Source organism: Podarcis bocagei (assembly GCF_964188305.1).
Source record: "Podarcis bocagei genome assembly, chromosome: 1".
Classification (NCBI taxonomy): domain Eukaryota; kingdom Metazoa; phylum Chordata; class Lepidosauria; order Squamata; family Lacertidae; genus Podarcis; species Podarcis bocagei.
In genome coordinates, this window is record NC_138125.1 from 96,666,610 (window position 1) to 96,684,811 (window position 18,202).

At 45.6% G+C, this 18,202-nt stretch overlaps 1 protein-coding gene across 1 annotated transcript in view; it reads right to left on the bottom strand.

The window, feature by feature from the left end:
* Nucleotides 1–18,202, bottom strand: part of ESYT3 (extended synaptotagmin 3) — a 44,767-nt gene that overhangs the window by 1,952 nt on the left and 24,613 nt on the right. Inside the window, exons 12-20 of the mRNA XM_081188457.1 lie at nucleotides 12,367–12,456; nucleotides 11,886–11,948; nucleotides 10,355–10,423; nucleotides 9,269–9,334; nucleotides 7,311–7,397; nucleotides 6,002–6,151; nucleotides 3,375–3,844; nucleotides 2,046–2,144; nucleotides 1,395–1,526 (exon numbers count right to left, since the gene is read on the bottom strand). Coding sequence (XP_081044583.1) covers nucleotides 1,395–1,526; nucleotides 2,046–2,144; nucleotides 3,375–3,844; nucleotides 6,002–6,151; nucleotides 7,311–7,397; nucleotides 9,269–9,334; nucleotides 10,355–10,423; nucleotides 11,886–11,948; nucleotides 12,367–12,456 — 1,226 coding nt within the window. The remainder of the gene's footprint in view (nucleotides 1–1,394; nucleotides 1,527–2,045; nucleotides 2,145–3,374; nucleotides 3,845–6,001; nucleotides 6,152–7,310; nucleotides 7,398–9,268; nucleotides 9,335–10,354; nucleotides 10,424–11,885; nucleotides 11,949–12,366; nucleotides 12,457–18,202) is intronic.

Sequence of the window (18,202 nt, forward strand, 5' to 3'; positions counted from 1 at the left end):
CCAGGTTGATCTGAAACCACCTTCATCCCCTATTTCAGAGACCACAATTAGGGGGTGTGGTACTAGAATATCAGATTTTTACTTTTTACCCACAAACTGAAACATTAAGATTGTATGTGTGTGTGTGCGCGTGTGTGTGTGTGTGTGTACACACTCCAGGCCAGTGCTACCTTTGACCCTTTTGGGCACTTCATGCAAAACAGAAAGATCACTCCATTTCAGAGGCACTCCGTCATCTGATAGAAGTGGACATCTCCTTGTTACCTCTAAACCAGGTGTGCAGAACCTATGGCTTTTCACTTGCTGGACTCCCAAGGCCCATTAGTCCCAGGCAGCATGGTCAGGGGTGATGGGAAATGTAGTTCAGCAACAGCTGGAGGGCTAAAGGTTCCCCATCCCAACTTTAGACAGATGACCTTTTCCTGCTGAGTGTGCTGTAATCTCATGCTCAGAGCTGAAGATGCCCAGCTGCTCAGGGGCCATGGACATAGCTCAGTCTGCCCAGTGGCAGGCTTCTGACAAAAGCCTAAGGCAGATCAATTTATCCTCTGCTTTCAGCACACGTTGCTTACCCATTAAGCATTCAGGATCATGAAAGCAAGCCTTTCTCAGGAGAGGGAAGCTGATATACAGAGGAGGGTTCATATTTTCTCTGTTCGAGCTGAGCAGCCTTGCTTTAATATTAGATGACAGAGGTCATTTGGTTTGGATCCTAATGAGGTTTCCACTTGTAGGAATGTTTTTAAATGATACAGTTTTAATTGTGTGCAGGATAGAAATACATTTTTCAGATTCTTTGTGCTCCCTCGCAGATCTGCTCTGGAGGGTTAAAGGGGATCCCTCTAGAGCAGCAGAAGAGGGAGCTGGGAGAAATAAAATTCCTGAAATAATCCTCTGCTGAATCCCAGTCCTGCCCATGAATGAAAGTAGCCCTTCTGTTCACAGATGGCTAGCTGGGATCCAAGCCAGGGTCAGATTAATGTTCACTTAAAAATTGTGATGTGCAGGATTTTGGAAGCGTGCTACTCCTCTTTGCACGTAAAGAAACAAAATAACAAAATTCTGGTTATTTCAGATACTGTATACACAGGTTCTATATACCACATCAGAAGATCTACAAAATTTTTAAAGCACCTTCCTATAACAGATGTAACAAAAGCTTCGAAAAAGTGAGCAAAACCAAACAGGGAAACAAGATATAAGAAACTGCTCTTCACTTACAACATTTTCACCCAAACGATGACAGACTGCCACACCCAGTTCTCCCAGTAAAGGCATAGCTTTAGCCAATGACATATTTAAAGGCTTGGGTGCAACTGCACATTTCTGGCAAATAAATAGCAGGTAAAACACGCAGGGTCTTGACAAGAAAATTCCTTCCAGGTTTTACTTACTTTTCATCGTAGTGAGGATTCAGAGTTCTTTTCTTGACGGTAGTTCTTCTTCGCATTACCCATCTTTTGTCTGGGAGTAAGTAGATGCGGACATAGGGATGTGCTCCTTGCTGAGAGCAGGGCGTTAAATTCCTTTTGGGAAATGAGATACCATCCTTAGGATTAACAGGTGGAAAAAATGCTTATCTATGGTGTGTTAGGATTGTGCGTATGGGTGTGCCCACACTTGTTTTTCCTGCATCTGAAGAAGTTGTAAGAAAAGCAGATTAAGAAGTAAGAGGAATCTGTGCCTCCCAAGCTTTTCTGTAGATAGGGCTGCTGCTAATACAGTGCTTGGAGCCAGGCTTGTCACTTCAGTACAAAGCATGCGGTCTACAATAAAGACCCATTACCAAATGAAGTGGCTGGACCTGGGCGGGAGGGACGGGGTCAATGGGTGGCAGACTGGTAAGACAGCCAGCAAGACCATGTTCGTAGCTGCATGTGATCCACTCCGTATTAGAAGGATGTAACAGGATGTTTGTAAATGCGAGCACATCTATGTAGCACATCCTGGTTGTGTCTACATCAGAAAATTGTCCGTACCAAAAATCAAGCCCTAAACAATATCAATCACAGAAGACAAAGAGAAACAGCTCTCTCAGGGGTTACCTGCATGCATTGACCAGCACGATAAGAGACTGCCGTAGGGATGCATAGCGCACAGTGAGGTGAATCTCTCCCAGGGGCATTCCATCATAAAGTGTCCCACTGCAAGATAATGAATTATATTTTAAAAAACAAACAAAACCTCCTCCAGAAGCTGAACACATGCTGCATAACTAAGTTCCCTACTAACTCGCACTCATCCCCATAAGCTAAACCAACTATAAGCCATTCCCAAGAGAAGGAATTCTCTGTGCCAAGGAAGATGTATTTGATTCCAGCATCTCTTGGCCCTCTCTGGGGTCCATTTCACCTTGAGGTATGTATGTACTGAAAACTATTCAAATCAGAAAAAAAACTCTGTCACAGTAGTATAGATGCTAAACATGAAGTACAAAGAGCCTTCCATCAAAGAGACCTGGAATCCCAGCAGAAAGTAGAAGGTAGGTCAGCTGCCCAGGAGCAGCTACAGGCATCTAACCTGAGGGCTGTGATTTTATTTCTATGGGGTCTGTGTGCCGACTGCTAGCCTTTCTAAGCCCTTTAGGGCTACCCACACTTCCACTTGCCCTGTGCCTAGAAAGCATGGTCTGAGAGGTTTTCCATTTGTTCTGCCACTTTCCCCAGGAAAACCCGCTCTTTACTGTGGAATCGGAGCAAATGTTGATTTGCGAAAAACCCAACTGATGTTTAATCCAATTCCGCAGGAAAGAGTTGGTTTCTCCCAGGGAAAGTGGTGAGACAAGTGGAAGTGCATCCCTTCCTTTCCTGCTGCACTTAAGCAAACTTCACTGAACTTATAACACATGTGTTGCTCTGATCTAAATGCATATCTTGAGAAATAAAAGCCTCCCACAGATTTGGGTGATTCCAGAGGGAATTCTAATTAGGTCACTGAAGTATTGAAGATAGGTCATTGGAGACAAGTTTTTGTTTTTGTTATTTCTTTAACTTCCTGGATTTTCCTGGGAATGGGCTGACATTCTGACAATGTTGGGGGTGCTGCAAAAGTTTTGCATGAGGTACCCCAGTGTCACAAACACACCTTTATCTTGGAACATACTTAGAGAATCCTACACAGGAACACTTATGTACCTTGAAGGTAATGCAAGTCTCAAAACAAAGGAACACCACCCTCTAAAAACAAACTAACCTGCCTTAAGGAGTTCCTCTTACCCCTTTTCTCAATACCATGAACAACAGGAAATAGCCACAGTAATGCTAGCTTAGAAGATTAGCATCTGCAAGCGTGTCTTTTATTTTCCAAATGTGTGCAGAAACAAGCGTACAGCTCATGCTCAGTTTAGGCAAAGATTTGCACCGAGGCAGACTTACTTATTGAGATCCAGATTGCTGCAAGTTACATCAAAGTTTGAAGCGGATATTGAGCCCAGAGACGCAATGCTGGGGGCAACCTGGAGTCTCTGCAGGGCTGGCAGCATACGGCGTCCTGGGATGGTCTGCGCAGGTGTCAAGGATTTGGGGCGCAAGCCGCCTGTGCCGGCTTGCTCATTAATTCCAGCCACTGCCTCTATCACAATAGGCCCTGCCAATTTCTCATTTACATTAAGGTTAGCATTGCTCTCGCGTCGGTCACCTTGAGGGTCAGGCAGGCCTAAGTCGCTGCTCCTCTCCTGGGGTGCTTTGGGCACTTCTACTTTTGGTGGTGGAGGAGGAGGAGTAGGCGGTGGTGGTGGCGGAGGCGGCAAATGTGTCTTGCCTTTGGGTTCGTCCTGCTCAGTGGCAGGGATGGGACCTTGCCCAGTATAGGTACTTTCTGGATCACGCTGCTGTATGTCCAAAGCCTGAAAAGAAAATGGGGGGAAAGAAAGTAAACAACATGGTCATACCCAACATTAAGAGGCACTGAACAAGGAAGTAGAGTTTTGTCAACTTGATCTGCCATTCTTCTCTGGTAGGGACTTTATCTTCAGATCAAGTTGATGGATTATGCCCAAATGGCTAAAATGACCAGAAGAATCAGGAATCAGGAAGACCAAAACTTTAATAATGAATGCGGAAAATTTACAACTTATCTTAAAAACCATTGTAAACGGTTAAAATTGTTAGTAGGATTGGAATATCACCTGTAGTTTAATGGTGAATTTTGGACACAATGGAGAGGTAAAAGATTTGGATTATCGTAAAAGATGCAGGAGGAAATGATTAAGAATAGACCCACAAAGGGGAGGAGGGAAGTCCAAGAGATTCCTTGGAATCTTGTTTTTGTGTTGTTTGTTGTATATATGACTGTAAATTTTTAATCTGAAAAACCAAATAAATAAATAAAAAATTAAAAAAGGAAGTAGTTTTGTCTTCCACTAACAAAGGCTACTTCTAAAGTGCTCCAAATTCACAGTGGGAAAAGTTCGTTCTCTCTCCCTCTCTCTCTCATTAACATATATGCATTTCTCTCTCTCTATTAGTTGCATGAGACAAGGAGGAGGAGCTTGCCCTCTGGAATGAGCCTAGAAATCAGGAAAACTAGGGGCATGACCCTAACCGTAAAATATGTAGGAACAGCAAATATTCTCTTGTTAGGTACGAAGGAGAGAACATTTTAAACATTTCCTTAACGCCACTGAGTGTGTGCAGTTAAAACAGATACACAATTGGACCGCAGGTGTTTAAGTGCTGTTGGCTTTCAAGTCAATTCCCCAGTTGCTGATCTGTCTTGGGGAAGAATACAAAGCATCCATCTGCATCAGAGCACGGCATGTGCTTGAGATCATTATTTTGAAAATTGAAGGGAACTCTGTTCTAAACCACCTGGGTGCTTTTGGAAATCCTCGTATCCCATTTGTAGAACATGGAAAACAAAGTAGGTAAGTACTAACTGTGGTTGAATTCAAGGTAAGACATTATCATGATTTTTACTGAAATGCTCCAGCCACTCCTAACCAAGCAGCTTTTTAGGCTTTTATTTTGCACTGGCCACAATATTAATCCCCACCTCCTATTATTATTATTTGGCCTTTGGAAATAATAAATTTAAGCCAGGCATGTGGTACCCATGACACGCTTGCCCTTGGCAGTGGTGGCTAGTGTCCTTTGGGACTGACAGGGCAGGAAGCTGAATAGTAGCCAGAGCCAATGACAAGCAGAGACAACTAATTCTAGCCTTGCCCCCATCTTCTTCCTTGCTGAATTCTACAAGGGCAGCACAGAGACTAGTGAGGACTGGTCTGAGGCTGCTTACACGCTATACCTTTAAAGAACGTTCTTTCCCTCAAAGAATTCTGGGCACTGTAGTTTGTTAAGGGTGACTGGGAACTGTAACTCTGTGATGGGTAAACTAACCCATAATCCCACAATCTGATAAATATTCAGCATTTTAATCAAGTTACTTGTTTTAACTGGTTTTCAAATGTAGCAGTAATATTATATATTTATACCCCACCTTTTCCCTCAGCAGAACTCAAGGTGGTTTGAAGATAAAAACAAGAATTGAAAACTAGCCTGCTTATCCAGGACTATTGCTTGCATATCAATATGGACACCCAAGACCTTCCCAATTACCTCTTTGGGAGGAAGCGGGGTTTCTAGAAGGAAGTTTCCCACAGGACCCACGAAGGAGCTTCTAACATGTCCCCTTCTAGGTATGCCTCCCAGATATTCCACCCACATAATTTAATAGATTCATCCGATGTAGAGATCAAGAGCTTGTTGTACACGCTTCTGATGGATTTGAGTTCATATCAATTTGGCACGGAGCACAAATCTATACATGAAGTAAGTTTGGTTTCAGTATAGTTCTACAAGACAGAACTCATTGTGCCCCATGTCAATTAATCACCCGTTTTTGAAGTCTGAAGCAATATATCTTAGGATGTAAACAGAGAGATTCCTGACAGCCACGGCAGAAAATTAATTAGTTTCAGGAAAGCACAACAAGTTCCTACAGGAAGAGATACAACAGAGAAGCGAGGAGGGGGAAGATAGATGCAGAACCTTAAACTTACCCTCAACACAACTTTCAGCTTAATAGAGCTGTCCACACCAGAGTGATCCAGTGGAAAGTTCTGTTCAAGTGTCATATCAGGATTTTTTAGTAAGTTGCCAAGCGATAACACAGAGGTCCCCAGGGCATTCTCCCGGTCCTTATCTTTTATCTAGAGGGGGCGGAAGCAAACAAGACAGTATGGTGAGTTATGATTGGTATGATGAGTTAGTTCCAACAATGTTTTAATCCTTTTACCAGCTGTTGAAAACTGCAGGAAGGGAGAGGGTGCTCTTGTTGCTTGAATCCTGCTTGCCGGTTTCCCACAAGCATCTGATTGGTCTGAGAGAAGAGGAACCTGGACTAGGTGGGCCACTGACCCGATTCAGCAGCATTCTTCGTACGTTGTTAAAACATTTGTAGCACCATTGCTGTGGTTCAGCAGTAATTAACCACTGAACAAGAAGGCATTTTTTTTTAAAAAAAGAATCACTAGATCAGCGTTTCCCAAACTTAGTCTCCAGCTGTTTCTGGACTAGAACTCCCACCATCGCTAGCTAGCAGGACCAGTGGTCGAGGATGGTGGGAGTTGTAGCAGCTGGGGACCCAAGGTTTGGGAAACACTGATCTAGACTCATCATAAACTTTTTACTAAACTCTCCCCCCCCCCCATTAACTGGGATGTTTAGGGTCTTTGTAGGAAATGTTCACATTTTTCTCCTCTCCTCCATTCCCCGCCAGAAGTTTATTGGATGAGGGAGGGCAGCATCTGATACCAAAGAATAGGCTATATTGGGGGAAGGGAGAAATGTGCTGATATCGAGGCAGCTGAAGAGTCAAAATTTACCCCAAAGGGCCACTTGAAGCCTCCTGTGGCTGTTTAGTGGGTGAGGGTTGTGTGCGTTTGTTACATGTATGAACTGTAGGTGTTTGCATGAAATATTAATGTTTTTACATGGTCTTTAATTGTAGAATGTATTTAGGTATAATGTATTTAGGTAACAAGAAACAAGTCAAAATAATAATACACGAGCATCATATCATTGAATCTGAAGTCCCCAAAGGAAGGCTGAATAATATCTTTACTATATCTACAAAAAACATAAATATGGTCCCTCCTTCCCACAAAGCCCAGTAGTCCCTTTCTCAGTAAAAATAATGACCCACTTCTTTGAAGTCCCTTTGCAAAGCAGCAACAGGAGCTTATATGCACAAGAGCACGTGTATACAGAGCAGAAACTCGTGCCAATTATTATTATTCGGTCAAAGACCCATTAAGCATGAGCTCATGTGGTGCCACATGCTCGTAAAGCAAGAGAAGGCCAACTGACCTCCAGATGAAGAGACTGCGATGGAGCGCTGTGGACGAAGAATGTGAAGGCCTGGCCCCACGCAGGATCCTTGGTGAAATTACAGGTCTGAAGGGTAAGAGAGAAAGAACGACATCCACACATGAGCTACAGAACACTTGACCAACAATTATTCCCAACCTAGCTGAGAGAAGGCCCCATTCAATGGGACATACTCCCAAGTAGCCGCGCATAGTTTTACTTTGCTAGAAACTGAAGAGCAGGAGGTTTTACAGGACAGTATACCAATTCAGAAGACAGTTCCACTGACTTCAACGGAACATGTTTTGAAGGATGTATCGGTTTCCCTGTCTTAAGCACTACCTTCTTACCCAAAAGGGACAAAACCCAACCCTTAAAAAGCCTCTTACCCAGTTCACTTTCTTTAAGTCAGACAAATAAACACACAGAACCAGTTAGGTGCCCTGTAGACTCCCCCCACCCCACCGCGACTCCCCACATGATCTGATGAATGTTAATGCTGAAATACGCCAGCTGAGTTATAATTGATTGTAACCGAAACTCTAGAGAAGTAGCCACAGTTTGCACCTGTATGGAAAGGGAGTTCTCTCCTGCTTGTTGCAGCAGGTTTTGAAAACCACACCATAAATAGGCTAGCAGCCGATCCAGTCGGCCTAGATCAATTAAAGCTGGAGCTCAACGTGGAACAAGAGAAAGTATTCCCCTCCACCCCCTGCTTAGGGCGCAATAACTGACCACAGTAGAAGCAGCTACGAAGGAGAGCTCAAGGCTTGAAAGAACAGCCCAGACTCCTCCCTCTCCAACAGATTCATTGCCGGTGGCTTCAGTTAGCTAGTTGAAGTGGCAAGCCAAAGTACCTGTGTGCTAGCAGGCTTCCTCATGAGTAAAGAGGAAGATTGCTGCAGTCATGTCAAGCTGCAAGCTTACCGTAGGCAATTATTCTTAATGCAATGCCTGCGCTGACATAGCAGGAACACTGTGGGAAAAGCAAGTGCCTCGCTAAGGATGTATTCATTTGCACTCAGTTGCATCACTGGCTCTCAGGACATAGCCCAAGAAAAACAGCTGGAGCAGACGTACACTTAAGAAATGAATTTTTGGAAGGGGTGTAGCATCCATTTTGTAATCAGAGTGCCCAACTATATTAATACGACAGAATGCATTATGTTCAAGACTTTTCCATACTATCAGTTTTTAATGCAACAAAAACAGACAAACTGCCCCTCATTTGTTACAGTCCCGTTGCCTTCACCCTACTCAAGGGGATCTCAAACCTTCCCCAGACTCTGTGTGCTCTATTTTGTTCCTGAGAAAGCAAAATGCTTCCCAAAGGTAGCAACTCAATGGCCACAGTTACAAAATATAACAGCACAAACACCCCAGGTTTGGCTATTTTGACCAACATTATTATTGTTCGAACTCTGGTATGGGATTCTCAGAGTCACCTGGTTGGCCTTTTGGTCCGACCTAGAAGTTTCATCTAAAAAGATTCCCGTAAAAAGTTACTGGTGGATGCAAAAGTAGCCCAGTGTGCTAATTTTAGTTCCAAAATATGACTCTTGTCATTTCAAGAATCTTACCTATTTATTTATTTTTTAGTCAGAATGTCTCTTTGTTAAAAAAAAACAACCACCTCCATATTGGCTGTATGTTCTTAAAGGAGGGCCCAGCCAACCACATACAAAAGAAATATTTACAACACAGCTGTGTAACTATTCCCGCCAGCCCAAGAAATGCAGTCACTTCCACCCAGTAAGTGGGGACAGGACATCACACCACAGATATTTCATTGGGGCAGCACCTACAAAACAACAAAGTGTTGCTTTTTAATTATCCGAGAAGGTACACACGTATCCAAGATATGACATTGCTACTGGAAAACCACATATTGCCCCATGAAGACAACTGTCCATTCAAGTTTTTAAAAACAAAAAACAGTAATTCTGACACCCCCTTACCTTGCTTCTATGAGTTTTGTTGCCCACTGTGAGTAGGACAAAGGAAGAAGGTTCGCGTTCCATCTTCTTTATTATTTAAATTTTTGAAAGAAAAGACAGTGTCAATAGCATCATGAATTCCAAAACACAAGGAGGTGTATTGAACAGGGAGGCTGATGTTAGGTATTAAAAACTGGGAGTTCTGCAAGATCTGGGAAGGGACAGGAACCCTGTTCTGAGCAGAACTTTAATAATTAAAACAGTAATAATTATTAATAATAATTTATTATTTATACCCCGCCCATCTGGCTGGGTTTCCCCAGTACATTCTCCACAATATGCAATGCAATAGTGTTACACCCTGCATTTATTTCACTGAGTGGAGTTAAGCCATACATGTTTGGAGTTAGAATTTGGGCATTATATGGTAAAGATAACCTCACAGGGGTCAGCAGCAATTGCTGCTGCTGCTCTTGCAATACCAAGACTGTCGAGTTCATCCATTATAGCTGAAGCACAAAACCGCCACACGGCAAGTATAAATCAGAAGACTACAACCAAGCTGCCAAATATGTCAAACACAATTCAAGTTTGCATTACAATGACAGAGGCAGCACCATTTATGACTAGATAATTATGGTCTTGCTAGAGGTGGTCCAGTAGCTGGGAAAACTAATAGGAATAACCAATAACTATTGGATCAGGGCTGGTCCAAAAATAATAATGGCTAGCTTTTTGAAATATAAACTTGCTTTTGTAGCACCACAAGGGCTAGAAACATGCTTTTGAATGCATGGAAGCAGAGACCACCCAAGTTTTTTACTGGGCTCCATTGATCATAGCTAAGTGCTATGAATGTCTTGTGCCTTGCGTAATCTTGACTTAAACATTCCTCCTACATGCTGCTCACCAGTTTAGCCTCACCTGCACCATCAACTACAGTGTCTCTGTTCTTCCTTTTGGTATGGGACACTGACATACCATTGAGAAACAAACATTAACCCCGTAGATGCAACATATTTTAGGGTTTTAGCCATGGCATCCATTCAGTAGGCTGGTTCAGCGTGTGTGCCCCTTTTGAGACACAGGGGACTCTGAAGCATTTACCTTGATGTATCTGTCTTTTCTATATTTCTTTGCTCCACAGTCACCATTGTAATATTCAAACTGATTTTTCTGTATTAGGGAAGATATTTAGGAAGGAATACAAAAACAACAGTTAGGTGTCGTACAGCAGCAGTTGATCGCTTGCCCCAGGTAGGCTCACCAAGGGTCAACCTTGAGGTCATTTCAGCACCAAGGATATTTTCCTTCTAAAGCCTTCCATCAAAGTTGGTCTGTTTTTATCCTGGCTGTTAGGTTTTATGCTGCTCTTATTATTCTGCTGTGTTTTAAAGAATATACATGCTTGTTTTTATTATGTTTTCTGATTTTGGAAGACACCCTTGAAATCTGATTGACAGGCAGGGTATAGATCCTCATAACAAACAGAAGTAGTGTAGGATTAGGCTATGGACACATAAGAAGAAAAGAACAGGATATTGCTGCCAGCAAAGGGAATCCCAGAAAATAGCAAATCATCTAGCAGGAAAAGAAGTCCTTGCTTCCTTCTCAAAAACAAAGGCTGTTTTTGCTTTGTTTTCAGTTCTAAGGCTAACATGGGTCAGAAACTAATTTTACTGAAAGTAGATTAGCAGCATACATAATTGTGAACAAGGGCTTAATCTCAAATCTATCAACAGACAAGGAATTCAATTCAGTTTGCATTTAAAGGTGAAACTTTCAAATTTGCATTTTCTGAAACAACGTGAGAACTGAAATGCAGCTAGCCTTCGAAAGTTGCACTCCTTGGAATTTTGAGGTGCAGTTTTCCTACCAAACGATGTTTGCCAACATAACACATCGGGTAAAGAGGTCCATAAAATGAATATATTAGTGAAAATGCATAAGGCATGTTATTAGGGGAAATCTGCATAAGAATTTTCATGATTATTTTTTTTAATCACAAACATCTGCAGAAGTGTGGAGAACTGAATTTAAGACTGTAAAAAGGTGAAACTGAAAGAACTGAAGCTGACAGATCGTTCCATTCTGGGGAGGGAAGACTTTTCAGCCAGCTAAATTCTGAACTTTCCTTCCCTCACTTCATCCCCTAAACAGGTGAACCCCTCCCTCGTGGAGCCTTCGCAGAATGCTTGGTCTTATTCATTTTGTTGTTTGAAATCTCAACTTCCGCTTTTATTTTTAAAAACCCATCGGTTCACTTTTGGAAGTCACAGATTTGTATACTCGTCATTCACCTCCTTCCTGGAATAGAAGTTTTCAGAACTTGGAAGGCATTAGCAAAGTTGTGGATACTAGTTTCCAGATAACACAATTATTATCTCAGCCAAACTGGGATGCTTGGCACCAAAGCAGCAGCATTCGGTGCACACCAGAAATGGGGAACTGTGGCTGCCCAGGTGTTGTTGAACGGCAACTCCAACCATCCCTGGGCCAAATGACAATTGGTATCCAACCACACCTAGAGGCCCACAGGTCCTCCATCTCTGCCACTGCATCATGAGCATGCAGACACTAACAATTGGATTGTGTGCAGCTGGACAGTTTGAAAGTGTTGTTCCATCAGTTTACTCACAGGAAGATTGAAAGCCCTGTCCAAATACACAATGAGAATTGCTGTGGCAAAACCATTCTTGTCCTGTGGGAGGGAAATGAAATCCAAAATAAGACAAGAGCTTTTTTGATATCCTCACATGCAAAGCTGGTCTTGCGGACAGAGTTACTGTTACTGTTACTATTCATCTGCCATGTGGCTGGGCAGGGGAACAGTCAGGATGCAAATACCAACATGAGTTGACCACAAGCTGCAGCCTTGCCCTAAACAGACAATGAGCCACTTCTAAAATTTCCATGCCAATTGATTGACTGTCCAATCAATGCACAGGGCTTCCTTAGCCCTTAGCTAAGGAAGGGCTTTAAATGCAGCCACCACAAGAAATGGTTGAATTATGTAGCTAGCAAAGTACACACAGGCACAGAATGGAACTTGGATCTTTTCAATCAACTTGCGGCAAGTATCTCACTTCGGCCGACTCCGATCTCTCAGAAAAACTCACCTCGCAAAGTTTCTCTTGATTGGTGACCAGAGAAAACCACTCAACCTTTAAATGCACATGTCCACTTGCAATCTTGCTTAAGGGGAACCACTTTGTAAAGAAAGAAAAAGCACATCAGTGTCATAAATGCACATTAACCTGCAAGTGTGTCATGAATTGTGCACCAGGGGGAACTGAAGTGGCAGAACCAGCCATTTATCTTTAGTGCTTTATGGGGCTGAGTCTATCCGAGGTACACTTTAAAACCCTGATGTGCTTAAACTGCATTTTTATTGCTGGAATGGTGAGGTCCATAACAGACTCTGCTCCAATAAAGAGGCCCAGCTTGAAAATACATAGGGTACTTAATTCTCCCAATTAATTGACAAGCACCTGGAGCTTTAAACTTTTCTGTCATGGTCCTTTGGTACTGCAGTACAACCACCTTTCTGTCCGTGTGTTCCTTGCCTGCCTTTTACACATCAGCAAATTGCTCTCGGGTCCAAAGAGCCTCAAGATTATGTCTTCAAATGACTTACTGTTCATCCTACAGCTAGCAGTATTTGGGCTATGATTTAAGTATTTTTACCCTAGTTTAAAGTTGTGTTGCAAAACAGTTCCTACCCCCAACTTGCACATGTGTGTGCATACACACAGAGAGTTATAGGCATCTAATGAAATAGGTTCTTGCCTGTGAGGGTTTGATTAGCTGCTTGTGCGTGAAAACGTGCTCCCTCAGAGTTTGTGCGCCCCCACAAACCTCCGTGTGTGACGGAGCTCCTCAGACATGTCTGCTCTAGTCACTAGTAGAGTCCGACAGTGGCTGTCTGCGGAAGCGTTTCCAGCAAAGAAGTTCCTTAACGGAAACGCGTCTCCTGGACTCACGGCGTGACAGTTTCCTGCGAGGTATGGGTCTCCCTATGGGAGACTCCGATACCTCCCCACTGTTCTCGCTGGAAGCCTCCCTGAGCCCTCCCTCCTGCTCGCATTCCCTCAGAGACCCACTCCTCCCCCTGCTGGTCCCTGCTTCAGCAGTTGAGTCTCTTTCATCCTGCCTGAGTCCCTCCACCACCTGATGCTCTGATGGCAGTTCCCTGACATCCACCTCCCCTCCAGGGCCCCCCTCACCCCCTCCCAATTCCTCCCCCCTGGGAGGTGAAGGGCTAAAACCCCGAAACGAATCTTCCTCATCTTCTGACGTCTCGAACAATTCTCTCCATCGATCGTCGTCCTGGCCAGCTGAATCCTCCTCCTCTTCAGAATCTGGGAACCCCTCCAACTCCTCTTCCTCGTCGGTGGTGGCAAAGTATTCCCTTCGGAACCTCGCTACAGGCTGAGGTTTACGTGGGAACCTCTGATGAAAAGTCTCTATTAAAACCTCGTCATTGACATCCTCTGCCCTAACCCAGGTGTTTTCCGACTCCGGTTCCCCTTCCCACCTTACCAAATACTCTACTTGATCTCCCTTCCACCTGGAATCGAGGATCTCCGCTACATGGTAGCTGTGTTCCTTCTCCTCCATTGCTGGTCCCCTAGTGACCCTCCCCTCACTGTCTCCTCTATACGGTGACAGCAACGACCTGTGAAAAACTGGGTGCAGCTTCATGTGGTTCGGTAACCGGAGCCTGAAAGCCACTGGATTGACCTGCTGTATGACTTCAAACGGACCCAGCCTTTTGGGTCTTAATTTCTTACAACCTCCTTTGAATGGCAACCCTTGGGTTGACAGCCACACCTGGTCCCCCACCCTGATGCTTTCACCTTCCCTTCTGTTTTTGTCTGCTTGCCTCTTATATTCCTCCTTAGCCCTGTTTAAGTTGAGTTGGAGCTGGCGATGGATCGCTTCCATTTCTTCCACGAACTGTTCTGCAGCTGGAACGCTCCAGTTCTCCCCCTCCCCCCCTGGGAAGGCTCTGGGATGGCACCCGTGATTAGCCAAAAAGGGGCTCATCCCCGTGGACACGTTCTCTGCATTGTTGTAGGCAAATTCTGCCAACGCCAGCTTCTCCACCCAATCATTCTCTCTGTCATTAACATAACACCTCAAATATTGTTGGAGAACCCCATTTGCTCTTTCCGCCTGCCCGTTGGTTTCAGGATGACGGGCCGTCGAGAAATTAACCTCTACATGCAGTAAGCTCATGAGCTTCCTCCAGAACCTGGAAGTAAATTGTTTCCCTCGGTCTGAAACCACCCTCAAGGGGGCGCCATGCAACCTAAACACATTCTCTACAAACAATTTGGCGGTTTCTTCTGCTGTAACCGCATGTGAGCAGGCTATGAAGTGGGCCATTTTAGTTAACAGGTCTACTACAACCATGATGGCTGTTTTCCCTCTAGACCTTGGCAGATCAGTCATGAAATCTATTGCCACTGCTTCCCACGGTCTCTCAGGTGTGGGCAGTGGTTCTAATAAACCAGCCGGCGCCTGCCTCTCCCCCTTGGCTCTTTGGCATTGTTCACACCCTCTCACATACTCCCGCACATCTTCCCTGACCTTGGGCCACCAAAATTCCCTGGTAACCAGCCACATGGTTTTGTGTTGCCCAAAGTGCCCTGCTGTGGGGCTATCGTGCAGCTGCTTGAGTACTTTCTCCCTCAATTCCCCTTCAGGTATATATAACGCTCCCTTATAATACAATGCCCCATTTCTCTCCTCAAAACCACCGGGTTTGTCTTCCTCCCCTCTGAGATCCCTGAGTTTCCCCTGGGCGTATGCATCCTGCACCGTACCCTCTACCAATTCCCTTTGCCCCACCAAAGTCGCCCCACACACCCAGCAGTCCTCTGGAATGATATGGGTTTCTTCGGGTGCTCCCTCCCCCTCCAAATATTCAGGTTTGCGTGAGAGAGCGTCCGCCCTAACATTCTCTGGGCCTGGCACATAACAAATCTCAAAGTTAAATTTGGAGAACTCTTGGGCCCATCTCAACTGCCTTTGGTTGAGCACTCGCGCCGTTCTCCAGTACTCTAGATTTTTATGGTCCGTGCACACTTGCACTTTATGTTGTGCACCAACTAGCAGATGCCTCCATCTCCGGAACGCCTCATGAATAGCAAGCAGTTCTCGGTCGTACACCGTGTAGTTCCTCTCGGATTTGTTCAGCTTCCGCGAGAAGAAGGCACACGGACGCCACTCCGACTCCTCCTTCCCCGGCTGCAGAAGAAGCACCGCCCCTATGGCTCTGTCAGATGCGTCTGTTTCAACCCTTAACTTCTTTCGTAAATCCACATGCAGAAGTTGTTCTTCAGAGGCGAAGGCCCTTTTCAGTTCCTCAAACGCTCGCTCCGCCTCCGCCGTCCATACAAACTTCTTCTTACTGCTGAGACAGTCAGTGATGGGCGCCGTCAGATGGGCGAAGTTGCGGATGAACTTACGATAAAAGTTTCCAAACCCTAGGAACCTCTGCACATCCTTCTTGGTTTTGGGTGTTTTCCATTCCAGCACTGCCTGTACCTTGCCGGGATCCATGGCCAATCCCTTGTCTGACAGGCGGTACCCCAGGAATTCCACCTCCTTGGTATGGAACCGACACTTCTCCAGTTTGACCCACAGCCTGTTGGCTTGCAGTCTGCTCAACACTTCTCTGACGTCTCTCACATGTTGCTCCTCATTCTCAGAATACACCAACACATCATCTAGAAAGGCAACGCAATTCTTGTAGAGCAAAGGGCCCAGCACGTGGTTCATAAAAGATTGAAAACACGCGGAGCCTGCTTGTAATCCAAATGGCATAACGAGGTATTCAAACGCCCCCAAAGGGGTAAACATGGTGGTTTTCCATTCATCCCCTTTCCTTATGCGTATCAGGTTGTACGCCCCCCTTAGATCCAGCTTTGTGAAAATCTTTCCCTTCCTCACCATGGTCAAAATATCATCAATTCTGGGCATAGGGAACGCCACCGGTTCAGTCACTGCATTCAGCCGCCTAAAATCACATACAAGTCTCGGCTTGTCCGCATTTTTTTTGTCCACAAAGAACACTGGGCTCCCCCCTGCTGCTTTGGACTCTCTGATGAAGCCTCTCTTCAGGTTCTTGTCAATGAACCCTCGCAACTCCTGCATTTCCCTGTCTGACATGGCATACAACTTGCCCACGGGAAGCTGTGCTCCAGGGAGTAAATTGATCTGACAATCAAAGGGTCTATGAGGTGGTAGTTGGTCAGCTTCCTTCTCGCTGAACACGTCGCTGAGATCTGCATACTGTGGTGGTACCTTCACCTTCCCCATTACTTCAGTCCCTGCTAGGGTGGCTTGGGCCCCTACTGAACCCTTCTCCCCTTTGCAGTGTTCTAGGCAATGTGCTGAACCAAAGGACACCACTCTTTGATGCCAGCCAACCAGCGGATCATGTAGAGCTAGCCAGCTCATTCCCAAAATAATGGGAGCGCCTCCCAGGGTGGCCACATTAAACGCTATCAGTTCTGTGTGCCTTGCCACCCTCATTATCATTGGGACAGTCTGCAAGCGGACTCCTCCTCCCAACAACTCCCTGCCATCAATCGTGGTCACCTGCAGGGGGTTGCTTAAAGGGATGGTCTGTATCTGGTGTTCAGCAGCAAACTCCTTGCTCATAAAATTGCAGGAGCTGCCTGAGTCCAATAGCGCCTTTATTTTTAGGGGGTGCCCATTCTGCAGCTCTAGCGACACTTCAATCACTAGAGCAGGTCGAGGAGCTTCTGGCACGGGCACTTTCACTGCTCTTTGGCCTGGCTGCAGTGCCCCAATTGTGGCAACCAGGCGTTGGCTTTTACCTGCTCCGCTCCCCCTTCTTCTCCCCCCTCAACAGCTCCCACCATCCCTTGCCATTCCTTCCTCTGGGGGCAGACTCTGGCAAAGTGGCCTGGCTGTTGGCAGAGATAGCATTTCCGGGGGCCCTTTCCCTCCTTCTTAGCTCCCTCGCTGGTTTTTGAAAATGCGCGCGCGCGCGCTGTTCCGATTTCCATCGGCTCTGCCGGCGGGAAAGCTGGCTCAGGAATGTCTGGAATGCGGAACTCCTTCCAACGTTCCCCTCTCCCTTCCCGCCTCTCCAAGGCTCTTGCCTCCTGCCGCGCTCCTATGGTCAGCGCAGATTTGGTCAGCTGATCCATAGACTCCGCCCTGGGGCTCCGTGCCAGCTCGTCTTTCACCCCCGAAGAAAGACCTTCTTCAAATAGCATTTGAACGGGTGCCGCCGATAAATCCCAACTCAGTCTGTGAATCAGCATGGTAAACTCAGTCCAATATTCACGGACAGATCGACTCCCCTGCTTACAAGCCATTAGCTGTCTGCGCACCACCCCTTCCTCAATATCGCTGGAAAACATGATATCCATTGCACGAAAGAACTTCATTGTGTCCTTTAGTATGTCATTGTGCGTTGCCATTAGGGGTCGAACCCAGTCTCTAGCCCCTTTCTCAAGATGCCCAATTACAAAAGCAACTCGCGATTCCTCATCAGGGAACTCATCGAACTGCACATTAAGGGCATATTGCATCTCTGTCCTAAAAGCATGGTAGTCCTTGGGGTCCCCCCCAAATTTCTGCACCAATCCTGGTACCTTTCTGGGGAATTGAGTGGCTCTCCCCTTCTTGTCTGCATCCTGAGCCCTTCTCTCCTCCAGCCTCGCCGTCTGCAGGGCCAGTTGAACCTCCAACGCTCGGTATCTATCTTCCAAGCTTGGACCAGCTCCAGCCCCTGCTCCTCCGGTTCCGGTTGGTTCGCTCATGATGCCTTCTCTTGCACAGGCAGCGTACAAAGACTGTCGGACTGCTGTGAGGGTTTGATTAGCTGCTTGTGCGTGAAAACGTGCTCCCTCAGAGTTTGTGCGCCCCCACAAACCTCCGTGTGTGACGGAGCTCCTCAGACATGTCTGC